The sequence below is a fragment of the Vespa mandarinia genome, chromosome 3 (assembly GCF_050613455.1).
Source record: "Vespa mandarinia isolate Hongniang chromosome 3, ASM5061345v1, whole genome shotgun sequence".
Lineage (NCBI taxonomy): Eukaryota > Metazoa > Arthropoda > Insecta > Hymenoptera > Vespidae > Vespa > Vespa mandarinia.
In genome coordinates this window covers 11,375,932-11,397,885 of record NC_140812.1, presented here as the reverse complement: position 1 = coordinate 11,397,885, position 21,954 = coordinate 11,375,932, and the positions used below count along the sequence as shown (strand labels likewise).

The 21,954-nt window shown below is 32.6% G+C and overlaps 1 protein-coding gene across 5 annotated transcripts in view; it reads left to right on the top strand.

The window, feature by feature from the left end:
- LOC118445149 (uncharacterized) overlaps positions 1 to 21,954 on the top strand; it is a 143,829-nt gene that overhangs the window by 88,382 nt on the left and 33,493 nt on the right. For all 5 annotated transcript variants that reach the window (XR_014981995.1, XM_035874189.2, XM_035874188.2 and 2 more), the window contains exons 4-10: positions 8,906 to 9,230; positions 11,039 to 11,190; positions 12,389 to 12,520; positions 14,515 to 14,637; positions 16,100 to 16,357; positions 16,542 to 16,826; positions 16,913 to 21,685. Coding sequence is in view for 4 of the 5 variants with exons in the window: in XM_035874189.2 (XP_035730082.2) it covers positions 8,906 to 9,230; positions 11,039 to 11,190; positions 12,389 to 12,520; positions 14,515 to 14,637; positions 16,100 to 16,357; positions 16,542 to 16,826; positions 16,913 to 21,685 (6,048 nt within the window). In the remaining variant the exon portion in view is untranslated. The remainder of the gene's footprint in view (positions 1 to 8,905; positions 9,231 to 11,038; positions 11,191 to 12,388; positions 12,521 to 14,514; positions 14,638 to 16,099; positions 16,358 to 16,541; positions 16,827 to 16,912; positions 21,686 to 21,954) is intronic.

Sequence of the window (21,954 nt, the reverse complement as noted above, 5' to 3'; positions counted from 1 at the left end):
ATTTATTCGAGATCATAATATAAACGTTTGATGGCTCGAGGAAAAATGCATATGTTAATGAAAAATCGTATATGTTAATGTATAACAAAAATTTATAATCATTTCGTAAGAATAATATCAATTCGTCAGAGAATATGTCGTCGTATTGTTCCATTGAAAACGAAGCAAAAAAGAAAAGAAAAAAAAGAAAAAAAAAAAAAAAAAAAAAACAGAAAGTGTGAATTTCACTTTGAAATCTTCATCGGGCAATCGATCCTGCCAGAGAAAAAAAATGTTGTCGACATATGACGCAAATCAAATGACAAATTTTTGTCGAAAAAAGGAAAAGCGGAAGAATAAAAAAAAAAAAAAAAAAAAAAAAAACAAGAGAAAGAAAGATTGAAGAAAGAAAAAATATTTTTTATTATGATTCTCCTATGTCTCTTCGTAGATATTTCATTTTGTATTTTTCGTGATAAAAGCAACTCTGTATATACATACATATACATATAATGTTACATACATACATACATACATACATACATACGTATATACATATATATATATATATTTATAACAAGTAAGATTTTTTTTTCATTTATGTTCAGAATATATAGACGGATAATGTCTTTGAAATAGAAGCGCGAAGATTCTTCTGCCACTTTAGATACCGATATTTAACGATCGCCATAATGTGTTCTGCCACTTGGACCGATTTGAATCGGTTCGTGGACTCCAACATTCTTTGTCTCTCTCTCTCTCTCTCTCTCTCTCTCTCTCTTTCTCTCTCTTGCAAAGTACACGACTCTCTTTATCAGTGATCGTAAATAAGAACGCGTTAATACCTCTCCGAGAGAGGAACGAAAGTACGATTGCTCGTACTACTCAACATCAGTTGGAAACTCGATAGTTATTTTTTTTTCTTATTTTAATATATATATATATATATATATATATATATATATATATATTATTGTTATTTTTATATTATTTTATATATTATATTATTGTTATTTTTTTTTTTTTTTTTTTTTTTTAATCACGTAACATTCTTTCATACAAAAAGAGATCGTTCCTTCTACATGGTTATCGGAATTTCGTACGAATTTTCTATTTATTTGTTATACGTATGTAGGTATACTATGATATTTTTTGACATATTTTTTTTTCTTTCTTTTTTTTTCTTTTTTTAAACACGCAACATTCAGTTCAGACAAAGAGATTGTTCCTTTTATTAACTATTGAAATCTCGTACGAATTTTCTATTTATTTGTTTTATGTTCGTAAATATACTCGTTTGGATATTTTTTCATATATATATGTTTTTTTTATTTTTTATTATTTTATAAACACGCAACATTCGTTCAGACAAAAGAGATCATTTCTTCTATTCACTATTGAAATTTTATATGAATTTTCTATTTATTTGTTATATGTCCGTAGATATATACTCGTTTGAATTCTCTTCCATCCATATATATTTTGTTTCATTATTTTATTTATGTTTTTATTTTTTTTATTTTCTTTCCTTCCAAATTGCAACATATAGATAGACAAAGAGATCATTTTTTCTATTAGCTATTGGAATTTCGTACGAATATTTTTTTTCATTCATTATACGCAGATATATTCGTTTGAATACTCTTCGATACATTTTATTATTATTATTATTATTATTATTATTATTATTATTATTATTATTATTATTATTATTATTATTATTATTATTTCGTTTCTTCTTTCTTTTTTTCTTTTTTCTTTTTTTTTTTTTTTTTTTTAATATGAAACATTTATTCAAACAAATGAGAAATCGTTCCTTCCGCGTTAATTGAAACATTGAAATTTCGTACGTATGTTTTTATTTATATATTATATGTGAATAAAATACTTTTGAATTTCAATGTAATCGACAAAATATTTTCATAGATATTTTATCGTACACGTGTGTAATATTCGATAAATTATAGGATACGTGCGATCGATGATAAATTCTATTTGTAGCTTCGAAGAATAAGTTAAATATCGTTATTAAATTAGACGATTCGATAATCAATCAATTCCAATAATATTATATTATTAAGAAGTATTATCGACAGTCGCATCGAATAGCTCGTCAAAGTCAGAAAGATTTAAATGGACATCGTGATTGTTAATCTAATTATCATTATATGAAATTAGAACGAATGACATCTCTAGAAAATTTCGTTCTTTGATATATATATATATATATATATATATATATATATATACGAAGAAGAAAATTTCCGAAGTAAATTATATTTATATACGTTTCTCTTATAGATAAAAGAATATAATATTATTTCTTTAGAGATATAATTTATTTAACCATTAATTTTTGTTTTTCAAATATAAATAATTTTCAAAAATTTTAATTGAAATTTTTTTTAATGAAATTTTCGACATTAAAAAAACATCATATAATATTAATAATTTTTTTTTCTTTTTATAAGTTACGCATATATACATAGATTTTGTTTGTAAATTAATTTCCGTAAAATTTAATTTGTAATGTTTAATATATATATATATATATATATATATATATATATTTGTTTTTATTGTTATTATCGTATTTTTCGTTTTTCAAACGCGCAACATTCATTCGGACAAAAAAATCGTTTCTTCTATTTGGCAATCGAAATTACATACGAATTTTCTATTTATTTATTATATGTAACAAATAAATAAGCAAAATTATATTAAGTTTTATTTTTTCTTTTTCTTTTTCTGTTTTTTTTTTTTTGTTTTTTTTTATAACTACATATATACATACATACGTAAATACATAAGTTTTATTCGTGAATTAATGTCATAATGTTTTTAATATCTAACAACGTCGATAAGAAAATATCGAAAATAGATTTGGAAGGCGAGGTGTGTCTCATAAATTATGAGCAGCACGTGTTAGGTATAAATGGCTATAGTAGATGCATATTGCTTCGTCGTCATGGAGAATCGTGAGAATACAAAGGGTTGATTCAGAGGCGGCTTAAATTATCAGGACGAAGTCGAGATAAACGATAAGACGACGGTCGCACGAATTTCACGCCTGCGTGGTGTACGATTGGACGGATTGACGGACCGACGGGACCGACGACTTCGAGAAAGTTGATCGGGGACCGGTCTATTTCTATCTCATTCTCTCACTCACTTATATCTAACATATAAGATTGAACTTGTAAACGAAATAAACAATGTAATCGCTGTTAGACGCACGTGAACTCTTCGTGATATCTCCGTACGACATGACGGAATTTAAATAGATTGTGTAGTCTTATATCTTTTCTAATGTCTTGTATCCATTTCAATCGGTTGACTATTTCTTGTTGGTCACGACATTTTTACGGGATTAGATTTTAGATAAAAAGATCCAAATGTATGTATATACATATAAGTACAACGTGTAATGATATCATTTAATTTTCTCGTTTAAATCAAAATTATGTATATACATATATATATATATATATATAATTACAACAAAAAAAAATATTAGAATATTCGTTATATAATATTACAAAATATCGATATAATTATATATTAAAATGAATATAGATAATAAGTACTAATATAATATCATATCTATTAATATAAGTTATAAATTAAAACAAAAAGAACATTGGAAATTTTATAGAGAAATTAAATAACTATTAAACTTTATCGCGATAAAATTAAATGAAACTTTCATAATATAGAAATATTATATGTTGTATGTTATTTCGATAATAATACATCACAATAGAACGTTAAGGAATAAATTCTTTTTTTTATTCTCTCTCTCTCTTTTTTTTCTTTTTTTTTTTTTTTTTTTTTTTTCATTTTCCATTCCTTCTTTTTTTTCGAGCAGAATAAATATTATGGAGGGATCGATTTTGAACATATTTATGAGAACTTTTCAAGCATCATCAATTTAAATGCCGGTAAATATACGTGTACCTGCGTTACGTATCTACATTATATTACAATATACATATATACATATATATATATATATGTATGTAGAGAACGTTAAAGAGGTTAGCGAAGATCTCGAGGATCGATGGGGAGGAAGAATCTTTCGGAAGTCGTGAAGTCCAGAAGGTAATAGCTTTAGGACGAACGCTAAACTGCCACTTCAGGAACGTTCTCCGTTTTCGACCGAGTTCTCCTCCTCCTCCTCCTCCTCCTTCTTCCTCATTCTCCTTCCACAGTCCTCCTTCTCGGTCTCCTTCTCAGTCTCCTCCACCTATTCGACGTGCTTTTGACGGCACGAATTTCGTCGGTCTGACATACCACGAATTCGTCGAGATCGAGATAAACCAAATAGGTATACAAGACTCGCTCATAATGCGCATAAACGGAGCACTTCCCTTCCCAATCCTTCCTACAATTCCATCCTTCCTTACTTCCTTGAGATTCCTCCATTAATTTACTCTAAATCTCGAAGAAAAATAATTTCTCGTATTAAACGATTGGCATTTCTTTCCTTTCTCTCTCTCTCTCTCTCTTTGTCTCTCTCTCTCTCTCTCTCTGTATCTATCTATCTATCTATCTCTCTCTCTCTCTTGGTGAATTTTTTTTTTCAAACGCAAAATAAATTCAAATGTAAAGGAAAAAGAAAAAAAAAAAAAGAATGTGAAAAAGCTACGATTCGTTTTGGATCTATCGCAAGTCGAAATAATAAAAAAAACGAACTGACAAAAAGGTACAAAGAGAGAGAAGTATCCCATCCCTCTTACCATTTCTTTTCCCCTTTTGCTATTAGTCGTGCAAAAGAAGAAAAAAAAAAAACATAAAATATTGCAAATCGATCTCGATCACGATCTCGATCATCATAATAGGAAATCGACGAGTACTAGGTAGAAAAGCAGCGTGATCTCGCGAAGAGAAGGAAAAGAGAGAGAGACAGAAAGAGAGAGAGAGAGAGAGAGAGAAAGAGAGAAAGAGAGAAAGAGAGAAAGAGAAAGAGGAAGATGGAGAGTAAAGTATAAAGAAAAGCGATCTGCTTCTGGGTAACGCGCGTTACGCTCGAAAGCATGCAATTTCTTCGTTGAACGTTTCTGTGTGCTAGTTCCGTTAAGAGAAAGAAAGAGAGAGAAAGAGAAAGAGAGAGAGAGAGAGAGAGAGAGAGAGGAAATGTTCGCAAAAGGCAATTCTAACAAGGCACCAAGTATACGTAACCGAGGATGCGTGTAACCAGGTACGTTGGCCCTCTGAACCCAACTTCATGTAGGGAAAGAGGGAGAGAGAGAGGGAGAGAGATAGAGAGAGAAAGAAAGAGAGAGAAAGTATCGTAGAGAAATAGATGGAAAGAAAATGTATGTTTGTATGTATCTATGTATGTGAGAAAGGGAGCGGGAGAAAGAAAGAGGGAGAGAGAGGGAGAGAGAGAGAGAGAGAGAGAGATAGAAAACACGTTATGTTGAACGAACGGTCCAAGGGGACAGATTATAACTGCATCCTTGAGGGACGATCCTAATGGGATTTTTCCATAGGATGTGCGAGAACCAAGTTCCTTCTTTCTCCTTCTCCTTCAAATTTTTCCCCTTCAAATTTTTCTCCTTCGAATTCTCATTTTCAGTTTTTTCCTGATACGTTCCGTAGGACTATGTCATATCGAAAGAAGGAATATTGATAAGGGTAAAACAGAAATTCCCATAAGTATTAACTATCCTTTTTCTCTCTCTCTCTCTCTCTCTCTCTCTCTCTCCCAAGAGAGATAAATATCATATATACATAAATGTATTATATAATACATATACTAATGTTTACATATTTAAATATTTACATATCTAGGAATATATATGTACATATGTACGTATAAGTATTTGATATACGTACATATTACTTATATCGGTATATAAGTAACGTAATTATATCTAATTATATCTAATATCTCGGTATAAAGATTGTTAGCGTTATCGATTTTATTATGCGATTATTATGCGATGTTTATTATTTATAATTAAAGAGAGAGAGAGAGAGAGTAACATTAACATGAGTGTTTTAATAATTTAATAATTTCGTTATCATAGTAAAAGCTCAATCTTTTGAAAGATGACTTGAATTTAATGTTAGGCGATTAAAAAAGAAAAACTAAAGAAAAAAGAAAAAGAATAATAAATAAAAAAAGAAAAAAAATGATGAAAAATAAAAAATAGAGGGAAGAAAAAAAACAAAGACGATTATTTCTCACGACGATTACGTTCCATAAAGTTTATGAAGAGGAAAAAAAACCAAGACACGCACATCCATACACACATGGACAGACATTTTACAGTAAGTTTCATGTTAATCCTGATCGTTTATTCTTGCGTTACGCTTATCAATCCCTCTTACCTTCGATTAGTTAAGAACCGAAGCGTGAAGCGAAAGAAGAGTCTAGCTAATCCAAGCAAAAAGTGTGTTCTAGTCACTCGAGGGAATTACAGAGAGAGAGAGAGAGAGAGAGAGAGAGAGAGAGAGAGAGGTAGTGATAGAACAAGAAAGACTATGAGGATAGTTGAAACAGCACGTACATATGTTCTATCTTTTTCTCTCTTTCTTTCTTCCTGAGAACTAACACAGGCACATTTTTTTTTAACCTTTCGTATCTAACTTACAATTAGTCTCTTCTCACTCACAACTTATTTTCGTCTGTTCGCCAGTAGTTACTTGACCTTTCACCCCTTTCCCATCACCTATCCTCCTCTTCTTCCTTCCCTGTTTCTCTTCACACCGATTATATCTCAAAAATAATAATTAATAATAGAGTGGATTATAAAGTTATGCTTCGAGATAGTGAAGGACAAAAACAAAAAAAAAAAAGGAAAATAAATAAATAAAATAAAAAATAAAATATATATACATATATATATATATATAAAATTAGATTTTTTTTTGAATTGTTATAGGTATTACAACATGAGGTAGTTTATTTTTCGTCCCATTGATCATCGGAATGATGTAATTAAATATAGAATAAAGTTATGGTAGTATGAAGTACTTCTTTTTTTTATCTCTTTTCTTCTTTTTCTTTTTTTTTTTCTTTTTTCTTCTTCTTCTTCTTCTTCTTCTTCATCATCATCAATAACAAAGTTTCGATATTAAATTTATTATTTAATTTTAATATCTTTTATATCGTTGATAAATATTATTTCATTTTAACGGTTTATAAAATCCATTAAAATTAAATTTATTATTGAAATTAATCTTCTATCTATATTAATATACAAAAGATATATATATAAATTTTTTCCTTTCCCATATCTATATTAAATTTATCGTTTATAAATAAAATATTTTCACGGGTTATGTATTATAGGAATCCATTTAAATCGGGATTAATGTATCGAGTTATCGATAAGGATAGACATTATTCTGGTTGTTTTCTACTTCCTTCTGTTGTTCTTTTTAGTAAACGTGTTGGCAACAGAGGAAACAGTGTATGGTCGACGGTGCTTGAGATAGGACACGAGCAGTGAATCATCTTCTCACCTTGATCTTATAGAAGTTAGTGCTAGTAGTACACATATGCGTATATACATTCACATACTCACACACACACACACACACACATATATATATATATATATATATGTTCGCGTAAACGAGCATGTTCAGCTCATGGCACTTTGACCCTTTAAGACTACTCTATCGCGTGTCTCGATCTTGACTCCTTATACGGGTCCAATCTTTGCAAACATGTAGAAGCTTTAGTTGTACATATGTATATATGTATGTGTGTACATGTGCGTGTGTGCGTGTGTATGTGTAACATATATATATATATATATATATACATGCGTGTTTACGTTTCTTCTTCGTCCTATTATTTTGTATCCAATATATGTTTTAGTACATGTGTGATGTTTACTTCCTCCTCCTCTTCTCCCGCCCCTCCCGCCTCTTCTCCGCCATATATTAAAGCAAGAAAACAAAAAACAAAAAAGAACGACGACAACAACAATTACTTTTTCCTCCTTCTTTTTTCCCCCTTTCTTTTTTAATCAATGAAATTCAAGCTTGAATTATATATATCGCCGTATTTGCATTGTCTTATAATTAATTTTAATGATTTCTAATTATAATAAACCTCGCGCACATAGATTAGATACGTATAAGGGTATTTCGTTTACCTTAATAGCGACCCGTTTAATCGCGATAAAATCTCATTTGCTTTACTCGAGTTCAGAGTTCTTCTTAGCCGTTCCACCAAGAAGGAAGCTACTTCTCAAGCTCCACGATAATATCCCCTCCCCCCCCCGCTCCGCTCCGCCGCCTCCGCCACCGCCGCCACCGCCGCCCCTCTCGTCGTAGTAATTTAATTTATATCGATATTAGACTCGATTTTTATTTTCGTTTCTGTTGTTTTCCTTTTTTTCTTCTCTCTTTTCCTCTTCGAAACTGCGATAATTTCAGATCAGAATATATCACGACTTTGATCTTTCATTTTTTTATATATTTTTCTCCTATTTTTTTTTTCATTTTTTCTTTCCTTTCTATTTTCCAACATATTTATTATTTCGATTGAAACGTTATAAAAAAAAAAGAGGAAAAAAAAAAAAAAGAAAAAAGAAAAAGAAAAAGAACTATTCGCACTGGCTTGGCAACGAAGTTTGACCGATGGAAAAATAATAAGTAAAAGAAAAGGAAAAAAAGAAAGAAAGAAAGAGAAAAAAAGAAAAACAAGAGGAGAAAAACTCTACGAGATCGATTGAATTACGTCATAGGTCAAATTTCGTAATTTATCCGTTATTGAGTTTGATCGAGCGAATGAGTCCGTTTGGATAGAAATGAAGGGAGAGAAAAAAAAGAAAAAAAAAAAAAGAAAAAAAAGAAAAAAAAGAAAAGAAATTGTAAAAATCGACCATAACCAAAACGGGAACGTTGATTAATTGTTCGTTAACGAGATAAGATTAATTAATTGATTGCCTTTATGTTTTAGAGAACAAGTTGCAACACTTTCGTAACGATCTATATATGGGTGATGAGCCAAGTAGAAATTTGAGAAGCGATACGACGAGGAAGCAACGGGTTCAAGCACGGAAGAGACTCGGCGAGTTGAAGAGACGTAGGAAAACGAAGGATAAGAGGAAGCAAATGCCGGAGAAGTCTCTATCGGGAGTAAAGCCGTCGTTGGTGTCGGATGTCGGTGGCTTGAACGAAACTTTGATGTCGAGATTGGATCTAAGTTGTCTCATGAAGGCACGCAGAAAGGGCCTTATCAAAGCACCCACGGTCGTTAATGCATATTCTCCGAGATACGCTAGGTCGGTTTTGAGAAAACAAAACAAAGAAAGAAAAAAAAAAAAAAAAAAAAAAAAAGAAAGAGAAGAGCATCTTTTTCTTTTTTTTTTCTTTTTTTTTTTTTTACTTTATTCATTCTTCGGTCAACTTTATTTTATTCGCATTGTAATATCCCGATAAAAGATATTCCCGAAGAGATGTAAAAGACTTTTTTTGTTAGATATATTTATAGGGTTCGGACGACTAGAGAGAGAGAGAGAGAGAGAGAGAGAGAGAGAGAGAGAGAGAGAGAGAGAGAGAGAGAGAGAGAAAGAGGGCAAAGAAAAGTTTTTTCCTATCTTTTCTTTTTTTTTTTTTTTTTTTTCTTTTTTTTTCTACATTTGTTTCCTTCTTTCTTTTCTTCTACTTCTTCTTTTTCTTTTGTTCGACTTACAAACTTTCAAAAGTTATTAAATGAACGACTACGTTTTTACTACGTTTGAGTTTTTATACGAAACATGGCTCGTTGGTGTCTGTTCTCGAATAATTTTTCTTTCTTTTTCTTTTTTTTTTCTGTTTTTTCTTCTCTCTCGTACAATTTTTCACTTCGAATGTTTCATATATATATAAGCGTGTGTATTTTATAGGAGTAAGAGAAAAAAGAAAAAAAATAAAAAAAAGAAAACGTTCTATCACCCTTCAATCGATACACATTGATCGCGATTTTTATTTTGCTCGAAGAAATTGTCCTTTTCGTGTAGGATATATACAGGGTGGGGCAAAAAAAAACAAAAAAAGAAAAATGAAGAAGAAAACAAAACAAAGGAAAAAGAGAAAAGAAACGGGGAATTTTTTTGTACTTTCATTTTTTTTTCTCCCTTCTTTTCATTCGTTTGACGATAGACACTTCGAATGTTACGTAATGAACGATATAGTAATTCGCATTGTATTCAAGTTTATACACTCAAACACACTCATTGTTGTTTATCCTTCTCCATGAATTCTTTTATCTACAATTTTTTTTTATTTACATTTCAAATGTTTCACGTATATATACGTATATATATATATATATATATATATATATATATATATATGTATGTATGTGTGTGATGTGTATGTGTGTGTGTGCACTCACTTCATAAGAGAAAAAAAGAAAACTATTCTAGCATATTTCGATCGATAGTTCGCGATATATGTTTGCTCGAAGAAATTGTCCTTTGTGTATAAGATTCTGTGATATATATATATATATATATATATATATATATATATATATATATATATATATAGGGTGGAACGAATAGGAAATGGGAAATTTTTTATATTTTTTGTATCTTTTCTCTCTTCAATTTTCTATTCCATTCGAATATTATTATCTGAAATATATATCATTGATGATCTCATCGTGAATGAATTAATCGAAGAATTTTTCTTTTTCTACAATTTTCCATCATTTCGAATGTTTCATGAAAAAGAAAGAAAAGAATATAAAAAAAAAAAAAAAAAAAAAGAAAAAGATAAAAAGAAAAAAGAAACAGTAAGTACGAGAATTTTTTATGTCTGTCGAATTTTTCTTTCTTTCCTTCTTTTTTTTTTTTTTTTTTTCATTCGTTCCTTCGTTGATTCGACGTCGTAGTAGACACTTCGAACTTGTGAAAGAAGTAGACAAAATCATAAAAAAAAAAAAAAAAAAGAAAATATTTCCTATTCCATTTAGATTCGTATAACTAACGTCATTATTGAATTTTGCGTACAATGGCCGACGAATGAATTTATTTATTTTTCTCTTTAGAAAAATTCTATTCATTTTGAATGTTACGCGTATACATTAACCAATGTATTTTTATAGGAGAAAGAACGCTTTACCGCCTTTCAATCGATACTTGGTGGCAGTTTATGTTTGCCTCGAGGAGTTCGTTCTCGAGGACTCGATGGTGGATCGACTTTTTTGCAGTGAAGCAACTTGGCTCGGTCTTGTACCGAAATGCGTGAAGAAAGGAGGTGAGCGCTGTTAGACAAGAAGATAAATGGTGATCTTATCCTTTCCCCTACCTCCACACTTATATTCCCTCTCCTCGCCCATCATCCCTTATCCCTCTTCCTATTCGATATATATAAGAGAGTATAATTACTTCCTTGATAGCTTCTAGCATTGATCCGTTTGCTGTTAGGAAAAACTTTCTTATCTAAATCAATCGACGTTTTGTTGTTGTTGTTGTTGTTGTTGTTATTGTTGTTGTACTTCTTTTTTTTTTTTCTTTTTTTTTTTTCGTTTATATTTGTTCATACGTATTTTATTTTCGTTTTATTTGATACGCTTTGATTTGACTTGATTTGATTTTGTTTTATTTGATCGTAACGAACAAACGCTCTACCCCGATATTGTGTTTGACAGATTTTAACGAACATTTGATAGTACCATACGTGATTCACTCAGTTCGTGTCTTTTTTATTTTCTATTTTTTTCTTTCTTTTTTTTTTCTTCTTTTTGTATTTCCTTTTTAACTTTGTATTCTTTATTTTTTTTTTTTTCCTTTTTTTTTTTTTTGTTTCGTTCCTATGTCTTTCCCTTCTTTATGCTTCTTTATTTTTATTTATTTTTTTTTCTCTTTCTTTTTTCTTTTTTTTTTTTTTTGCTTTTTTACATTTTGTCATCATCATAACATGTGGACGTTGGGAAAAAAGAAAAAAAAAGGAAAAAAAAAAAAAAGAAATTTATTGGATTTTATATCATCGAGAATTCGATAATTGGTAGACGTATCAAATTTTAACATGGTCGTTAGGTATATAAAAATATTTTTCGTTAATATGCATTTGGCAGACGTCGATATGAAAATGAAATTTTTGAAAATTTTCTTCGATCATTTTTTCTTTTTTTTTTTTTTTTTTTTATACAGTAAGTTCGCATGCACGTAAGTTCGTTTAAATGAATTTAAAAGTTTTTCATATTATTTTCATAGTGAGATATTGGAAGGATATTAAAGGCAAAGGTTTTTATTACGTATTCGTAGAACGTAGGGATTTTTGTTCTTCTTCTCTTTTTTTTTTTTTCTTTTTTTTTCGTGTTGTTTTTTTTTCTTCTTTTACAAAAGCGTAAGGTAAAACGTACAATATAACGGAAAGTCGTGTTTCTATCGAATTCGAATCCGATGTGCTTGATAAACTTTTTTGTTACATCACCAATATCGTTCCATTTTAGAAACGATAATCGATAACGTGCGACGTTGCGATCAGGAGAGGGGTGGCTGTGAACATGTGTGCGAGGATACGCCGATTGGTGCAAAGTGTTCCTGTTTCGATGGCTTTCGAATCAATGGTACCGCCTGTATAGGTAATATTAATTTTCTTTCTTTTTTGTTTTTTCTTTTTTTTTTCTATTCTCCCTTTTTTCCCTCCTTTAAATTAAACCAAAGAAAAATCGATTGATCACAGTCGATTATTCATCGATCGAAATTTCTAACACATAATTGTATATCTGTATAATTATACGTTATAGATTTTTACATAATTATATAATTATATATTACATTTCAATTATATAATTGTGTATATACATATATGTATATATATATATTTTTTTTTTGGTTTTTTTTTTTTCTATTCGTGATTGTCATATCTTTTTGAGAAAAGAAAATTTCTCGATATACTCCCTCTTCCATTTTTTAATTTTCGAAAAAATTTAACGAACACATTTTCCAAATTTCAAATTATAAATTTCGACGAATTAGGATGGATCAAGAGAAGAGAAAATTAAAATTTTTCCTTCGATCGATTAGAATTAATTGGATTTATTGAAGTATCAAATAGTTACAATTATCTTTTCTTTTTCTTTCTTTCGTGACAAAAATTTGTGCAGTTTTTCTTTTCTTCTTCTTTAAGAAATAAAAATCGTCTTTTTCTCTATTTTCGAAAAATTTCAACTACGAACACTTTACGAATTCGAAGTTATAAACTCTTGCCGAAGAAAGAAAGAAATCAAAAAGGAGAAAAAAAAGTTTTCGATATTTCGTAGAAAATTATTGCATAATTAAATTTCTTCTCTATAATTCTCAGGATTTCGTGAGTCAATTTATTTTTATTACACTTTCATTCTCGAAAATCTTAAGAGAGAAAATTTTTCCGTATTTGAAAACGTATTCTTTGTCGCGAGCAAAGAAAAAAAAGAAAAAAAAAAGAAAAAAATTGACGTCGAAGAAATTGAAAAAGGCATGAGTAAAGTACTTGAGATTAGGTTAATTAAATTTAATGATATAGAAATGATTTTCCTTTTTTAATATCGAAATGTCAGACAACAGTCTCGTAATTTTCTTTTTCATTAACGTACACGTGAATCGCGAGATTAGAATTTAAAGTTAATGAAACGTACGAATATTAGGAGAAAATGGAACATAGAGATAGTCTATCTTAAATTACGATATTCATCGGTAAAACCTCGTGGTTATTTATTTTCTATATTTTTTTTTTATAATAAAATCCGTTAATGGGTTTTCTTTATGGGATTATAAATAAATTTCAATACACCTACGTAGATACATGCATATATATTTCCTCGTTCGATATTATTTTGAACACGTTCTAAAATTTTATTTGATACATACACACGCGCACACATACACACACACACAGGTGTATGCGTGTGTGTATTTTTCACGAGTATGATGTCCTTCGGACTTGCTTTTGATGATTTTATTGGCTTGTTAAAGTGTAAAAAAACAATCGGGAATCGATCGTGTAACGTTAATCGGAATATTATCAGTTTACACGTATGTACGAATTTGTTACCAATCGTACGAACGTTTGTTAAATCGGCACGTGTCGGTAGCATTAATCACCGTCAAGCCTCTAAACGTTTGTTCGTTTCTTCTCTCTCTTTCTCTCTCTCTCTCTCTCTCTTTCATTTTTTTTTTGTTATTTTTTTCCTCCAATGAATTTCAATGAATTCAATGTACAGAGGGAAATAATTCATTTCGACAGATAGTTACTCGTATATATGTATGTATGTACATAGGTATGTAAATGCGTATATATATATATATATATATATATATATATATATATATATATATGCATCAATATTTTCTTGTAATCAGTGATATCAATTTATCTTAAAATAATTAATTTAATCATTCCGACGTTGTTAAACGATCGATGATTAATTTCAAAAAATATCATTTAACCATAACTTATCTTACCTTGTCTTTTTCATCTTGTTTCATTTTATTTTGTTTTACGTTTTCTTTTTTTTTCTTTTTTTTTTTTATTTTCTTTTGTTATTCGTTATTTGATCTTTCTTTTCGTTTCGTTCAAATACTTTCTTTTACATAGACATAGACGAATGTTCAGAGGACACTGCCAAGTGTTCAGATTTTTGTCTGAACGATCCTGGCTCTTACCACTGTGAATGTCATTCTGGCTTTCAGTTGACAGCCGATGGACATACTTGTCAAGGTAAGTTTTTTTATATATGTACATACCCACACACACCCATATATATATATATATATAATTAATAGTTAACGTATAAACAAATAAAAGAAAATAATAATAATAATAATAATAATAATAGTAATAATAATAATAATAATAATAATAATAATAATAATAATAATAATAATAATAATGATAAAAGAAGAAATAAAGTTATAATAAAGGAAAAAAGAAATATATATATATATATATATATATATATATATATACATAATAAAAATGACTTAGTCCATTGTGTCATTGTATAAAAGGAAGAAAGAAAAAAAAGAGAGAGAAAAAAAAAAAAAAAGAAAAAAAAGAAAGAAAATTAAATAAATAATAATATCAATAAGAATATAAGTAGGAAAGAGAAATAAATAAAATTGAGCCGTTCGAAGGTATCTTTCATTTCGTTATATTATTCGAAAGCGATTATCAGATCTGATTTTATTCTCATCTTCTCTATGTTTTATTTTAACGTACGTACCAATGAATGTTGGATTTCGTTTAACGATAGTTGACAACGTTGATCGTGTCGTTTTCAACTACATTACTCGTTGAATGAACGAGCTTTCAACGAGGTTAACCTTCTCGCTGTTGGCGAGTAAAGAGCTTGCGTGCCGTCGGATGTTCGTTTCCAGCTGGCGATGGATTGATTTCATTTTGATGCTTGCGCGTATATACACATACACACCCACACACACAGAGAGAGAGAGAGAGAGAGAGAGAGAAAGAGACAGACAGACAGATACAGACACACAGACACATACGCAAACATACGCACACTCGCATATAGACACTTCGTTTGGAATGTTTAAAAAATTTTTATATATATATATATATATTTTTTTTTTTTTTATGCTTTTATCTTTTTCTTTTATATTATTTTTCCTCCCTCGTCTTTTTATTTATTTGCCATTACAATATTTTCGTTTCTTTTTTTCTTTTTTTTTCCTTCTTCTTCTTCTTCTCTCTTTCTTCTTTTCTTCTTTTCTTTTTCTTTTTTTTTTCTCTTTTACATTTCAAACGTATCATACGACGAAACATCGATAGAAACGTTTTAACGTCCCTCCAACAACACATCAGATTAAAATGAAAACTAAATGGAATCGTTATTTATTGATAATTATGTCCTTTTGATACTTTACATTATCAATAGTTTTAACAAAATGGATCCAGTATTTATAATAAAATATAATTATGTAATATTAACGTGATCTTGAAACGTTATATCTATGACGATTAATTATTTATACCGATCAAATGTGCTGTTCGTTTATATTACGAAATACTTTATCATGAATTCAATTGAAATATTAATATTAAATGAATAGATATGAAATAAATAAAATTGAAAGAATGATCACGTTCTTTCTCTCTCTCTCTCTCTCTCTCTCTCTCTATTTTTACATATTTTCCGTCCTCTTAACAAATCTCGTAACAGATGTTAACGAGTGTCTGCCGAACAACGGACATGGCCCTTGTCAAGGTACCTGTCGTAATCTCGAAGGCGGATACGAGTGTAGCTGTACGGATATCCTTGGATTTAAATTGGCGTCGGACAACCATACCTGTGAGGACATCGACGAGTGCGCGAATAACAACGCCGGTTGTTCTCACGTATGCCTTAACACACCAGGAAGTGTCTTTTGCCTTTGCCCAGATGGTTTTTACTTGACCAACGATTGGAAGACTTGTCAAGGTAAAATATTTGGAATATAGCGGACTCATCGTATATAACGATTTCTCTTTTCTTTCTTTTCTTTTTTGTCTTTTGTTCATTTTTATCTCCTTCGCCTTTTTCTTCTTCTTCTTCTTCTTTTTTTTTTTAATGAGATCATTCTCTCCCTCGGATATGGTTGTCGACGGACATCGTTAAATTTCAGACGTGAACGAGTGCGAAAATGTATCCACGATTTGTCCAGCTGATACCAATTGTGAAAATACATTAGGATCTTACAGGTGTATAAATATACCGAAAAAAATGACGAAGGTATTGCAGGAGGAAGATTATGATACTGAGGTCGACGACGACGACGACGACGACGACGACGACGACGACGACGAGGACGAAGATGAGGAGGACGATTATAACGAGAGTTTAACCGAATTACCGGATATAGGTAAATGCGAGGATGGTTTTAAAAAGGATGAAAATGGGAATTGCATTGGTTCGTATAATTTTATTCGTTATTCGAATATTTATTAAACTTTCGATATATCGTGTTATTCGTTAATTATTTAACGTTGTTTTAAGATATCGACGAGTGTGCGGAAGTTGACGAGATTGAAACGCACGGTTGCGAGCACGAATGTAGAAACGAGGAAGGTAGTTATCATTGTGTATGCCGTTCCGGTTATCAACTCGAAGAAGACGAGGTTTCTTGCAAGGACATCGACGAGTGTACGAAATCACCGTTACCCTGTTCCCATAGTTGTACCAATATCGAGGGTTCCTTTATATGTGGTTGTCCTTTGGGACAGGTATTGAACGAAGACAATATAACATGTATGGAAGAGAGAACCTGTTCGTCCATGAATCCAGCATGCTCTCAGGATTGTCAATATATAGAGAACGAAGGTCCACGGTGTAGTTGTTTTCCTGGATATCGTCTTTTGGAAGATAAAATAACTTGTATCGATATAGACGAATGTACGTATACAATGTGCTCGCATTCTTGCGTTAATTTAGAGGGAAGTTTCGTATGTGAATGTCCGATTGGTTATATTTTACATGAAAATGAGAAATTCAATTGCACGGACATTGACGAGTGTAAAGAGTCAAATCATGGATGTGAACACCTGTGCATTAATATACACGGAAGTTACGAGTGCGTTTGTCAGGATGGTTTTTATCTTGGGGACGATCGAAAAAGTTGCATCGATTTGGACGAGTGCAAGACAGAACGTCATCGTTGTTCGCACAATTGTACGAACGTTTCAGGTGGTTATCTCTGTACGTGTCCTATCGGTTACGAGCTAGTGACAGAATTCGATTGCAATGACATTGACGAGTGTTCAAAAGGTATCCATGATTGTTCTCACGATTGTATTAACTTGGAAAATGGTTACAAGTGTTTATGTCCTAATGGTTATAAAATCGATAAAGATGGAAGAGAGTGTCGCGACGTTGACGAGTGTTTAGAAAATCTCGACGATTGTTCTCACGATTGTAAAAACACCATGGGCTCTTACGAGTGTGCTTGTCCCCAAGGAATGTTTTTCAACTCGAGCAAAACTCAATGCGTCTTAATGGATATCTGCGATAACGCCGGTTGTTCTCAATCTTGTGAAGTAGACGCCGACACTTATAGATGCATATGTCACGAGGGTTACGTATTACAAGAGGATGGAAAAACGTGTTTGGATATGGACGAGTGCCTTGAGGACGAGCACGATTGCTCACACGAGTGCGTCAATACTCATGGTAGTTATGTATGTACTTGTCCACCTGGTTTAAATCTACTCGAAGATGGTTTAACGTGTAAAGATGAGAAATGTGAGAATGGATTTCGAAGGGATCAAAATAATAATATCTGTCAGGATATAAACGAGTGCGAGGAAGAGGATCACGATTGTTCTCACTTTTGTATCAACGAGTATGGTTCCTATCTATGTTCCTGTCCAACTGGTTGGATTTTAGAGGAGGATCGTATAACTTGTATCGAATCAAATCCATGCTCGAACGTTACCTGTTCTCACATATGCTCGCCGGATCTAGACGGGTTCACTTTCAAATGCGAATGTCCTCTTGGTTATAAAATCGACGAAAGTGGTACCATATGCGAGGACATGGACGAGTGTACGGACAACAATAGAAATAACTGTAGTCATATTTGTAAGAACGTCGATGGTTCTTACGAGTGCCATTGTCCAAAAGGATATCAACTCGACCAGGACAATAGTACTTGTATAGACGTTAACGAATGCGAGAATGGCGAGCACGATTGCGAAAATCTTTGTATAAATCTCGAGGGAAAATATAATTGCGCTTGTCCAATGGGTTATTTTTATTCGGAGGAAGAACGTGTATGCGTCGACATAGACGAGTGTCGGAATAACGAGTTCAAACACAATTGCTCTCACGAATGCGTAAACACGATTGGTACGTACAACTGTACCTGTCCTATCGGTTGGAAACTCGATGAAAACGAACGTACGTGTAGGATCGTTGACCCCTGCGCCAGTGATCATGGCTGTTCTCACACGTGCGAACACGAAGAGAATGGAGAGATTCGATGTGGTTGCCCCGAAGGATTCGATCTTTTGGAGAATGGTAAAATCTGTAGAGACATAGACGAGTGTATTGAAGGATCACACGCATGTTCGAATATTTGCCAAAACATCGAAGGCGCTTATTACTGCGAGTGCCCAACGGGATACAAATTATCGACCGACGAAAGAACATGTATCGACATCGACGAATGTTTCCTAGAAAGTAATACACTGTGCTCGCAACATTGTAACAACACCGAAGGTAGTTTCATTTGTAGCTGTCTCGATGGATACGAATTAACCGAGGATCAACGAACCTGTAAGGATATAGACGAATGCTCGACGAATCTTCACGATTGTTCTCACGAGTGCGAGAATCTCGATGGCAGTTATATATGTTATTGTCCCGAAGATTTCACCTTGGACAAGGATAAAAAAACTTGTACGGATTTGGACGAGTGCGCCGGTAGACACAACTGTAGTCATATTTGCGTAAACATTCGTAATGGATATACGTGCGAGTGTCCTGACGATTTCACGTTGGAACCGGACGGTTGGACCTGTAAAAAGATCGACCACTGTGAGATTCATCACGGTTGTTCGCACGAGTGTATCAGCGAATCATACGGTTTCAAGTGTGCGTGTCACCTCGGATACAAATTGTCGTTGGACAATAAAACTTGCGTCGACGTAAACGAATGTTCGGAAACGAATAACGAGATAAGCGAGCCTTGCTCTCACGATTGCGTCAATACGATCGGTAGTTTCGAATGTAGTTGTCCTAAGGGATATCAAATTGGAAGAGATAAGAGAACCTGCGAGGATACGAACGAGTGCGTCGAAGAAAACGGTGGGTGTTCTCATTTTTGCGCTAATACCGATGGTGACTACGAGTGTGCCTGTCCCGACAATTACAAATTACTCGAGGACGATAGAAAAACGTGCGTGGAGATCGACGAGTGTTTGATCGATAACGGTGGATGTTCGCATTTTTGTCAATACGAGAACGGTAATGTGTCCTGTTCTTGTCCAGAAGATATGATTCTGGATGACGTGGATATGAAATTTTGCACGCACCAGGACAAATGTCTCATTGAGAATGGCGGTTGTTCCGACATTTGTTACTCGTTAAACGGTACAGTAACGTGCGACTGTACCACAGGATTTCGTTTGTCCATGAACGACAATGTAACCTGTTTTGACATAGACGAGTGTTCAGAACTTAAAGACAATTGTACTCAAAGGTGTACGAACGTCTTAGGTACATTCACTTGCGAATGTTACGAGGGTTATCGCCTGAATCCTGACGAATTAACTTTCTGCGACGACATAGACGAGTGTCAAGAAAAAAATGGTAACTGTTCTCATTCCTGTTTCAACGTCGTTGGTTCATATAGATGTGGTTGTCCAACTGGTTACGATCTTGATTCGGATAATAGGACGTGCATTTTGATCGATGGTTGTAAACGCGACAATGGAAATTGTTCTCATCATTGTCACCATGACGAGAGTACCGGCAAGACTCGTTGTTCTTGCCCATTGGGATTCAGATTGAAACACGATCATCGTACTTGCGAGGACATCGATGAATGCGAGGAATTCGAGAACGACGTGGACTCTGGCTGTTCTCATTCGTGCGTTAACACCGAGGGGGGATATCATTGTGAGTGCCCAACCGGATATATTCTCATGCCGCAGGACAAGAAGAGTTGCGTCGACGTAAATGAGTGCCTTACAAGCGAACACAATTGCACACATGACTGTTTGAATCTACTTGGTAGTTACATATGTACTTGTTACGAGGGACATTATCTACATAGCGACAGATCCTCTTGTTTGGACATCAACGAGTGTCTCGAAGGAAACGGTGGTTGTTCACATATATGCACAAATACGATCGGAGGTCATTTCTGTAGTTGTCCCGAGGGTTACGAGCTTGGTCAAGATGAAAAGAATTGCTTGGATATTGACGAATGCGAGAAGAAAATAGCTGATTGTCCGAACAATTGTATCAATACTCCGGGCTCGTTCGAATGTCAATGCCCGAATGGTCATATTCTTTCTAACGATTCTCGAAGTTGCATAGACATCGACGAATGTCAAATAGAAAATGGCGGCTGTACTCATGCCTGTTTCAATATCATTGGTGGCGTTCGTTGTAGTTGTCCAGTTGGTCTTCGGCTTGATAACGATGGGAAAACGTGTCTTGATATAGACGAATGTGCCACTGAGAATGGCGGTTGTTCGGACGTTTGCATTAATCTCGAAGGTACATTCTCTTGTCGTTGTCCGGACGGTCATCAACTCGATGACATTGACTTTAAAAATTGTATCGATGTAAACGAGTGCGAAATAGAAAATGGTTCTTGTATGGACATCTGTTTAAACACTAAGGGTAGCTACAGGTGTGATTGTTCTAATGGTTATCGATTGGCTGACGATGCTAAAACTTGCGTAGACGTGAACGAATGCGAAGTGGATAACGGTGGATGTTCTCACGCTTGCATCAATAGACCGGGCTCTTTCCGTTGCGATTGTCCCAGAGGATACGAGATCAAGAATAAGACCTGCTATCATTCAAACCCTTGCATGATCGATAATGGTGGTTGCGAGCAGATATGCAATGCCGAAGGCGGTATGGTGATATGCACTTGCAAGGAGGGATTTCAGTATGACAAGTCCAACAGCTCGATGTGTCACGATGTGGATGAATGCTATGGTCGGCATGGGTGCGAGCATACTTGCATTAATACTGTTGGATCTTACAAGTGTGGATGCTGGGAAGGATATCAAATGCTGAACTCTACTTGTATAGGTGAGTTTTGCCGATATACATATATATATATATATATATATATATATATATATATTCACATATGTATCTAAGTATATATATATTCTTTGAATAGCTATTGTGGCCACGTATTTATAACGATCCATCTTCAAGATGAATTTATAGTTATGAACATATCCTACTCACTTCTGAAATATAATATTATTCATGAAGTATTTTACATACTCACACACACATACATATATATATATATATACAGACTGTCTCAACGAAAGTGACTTGTAAAAATA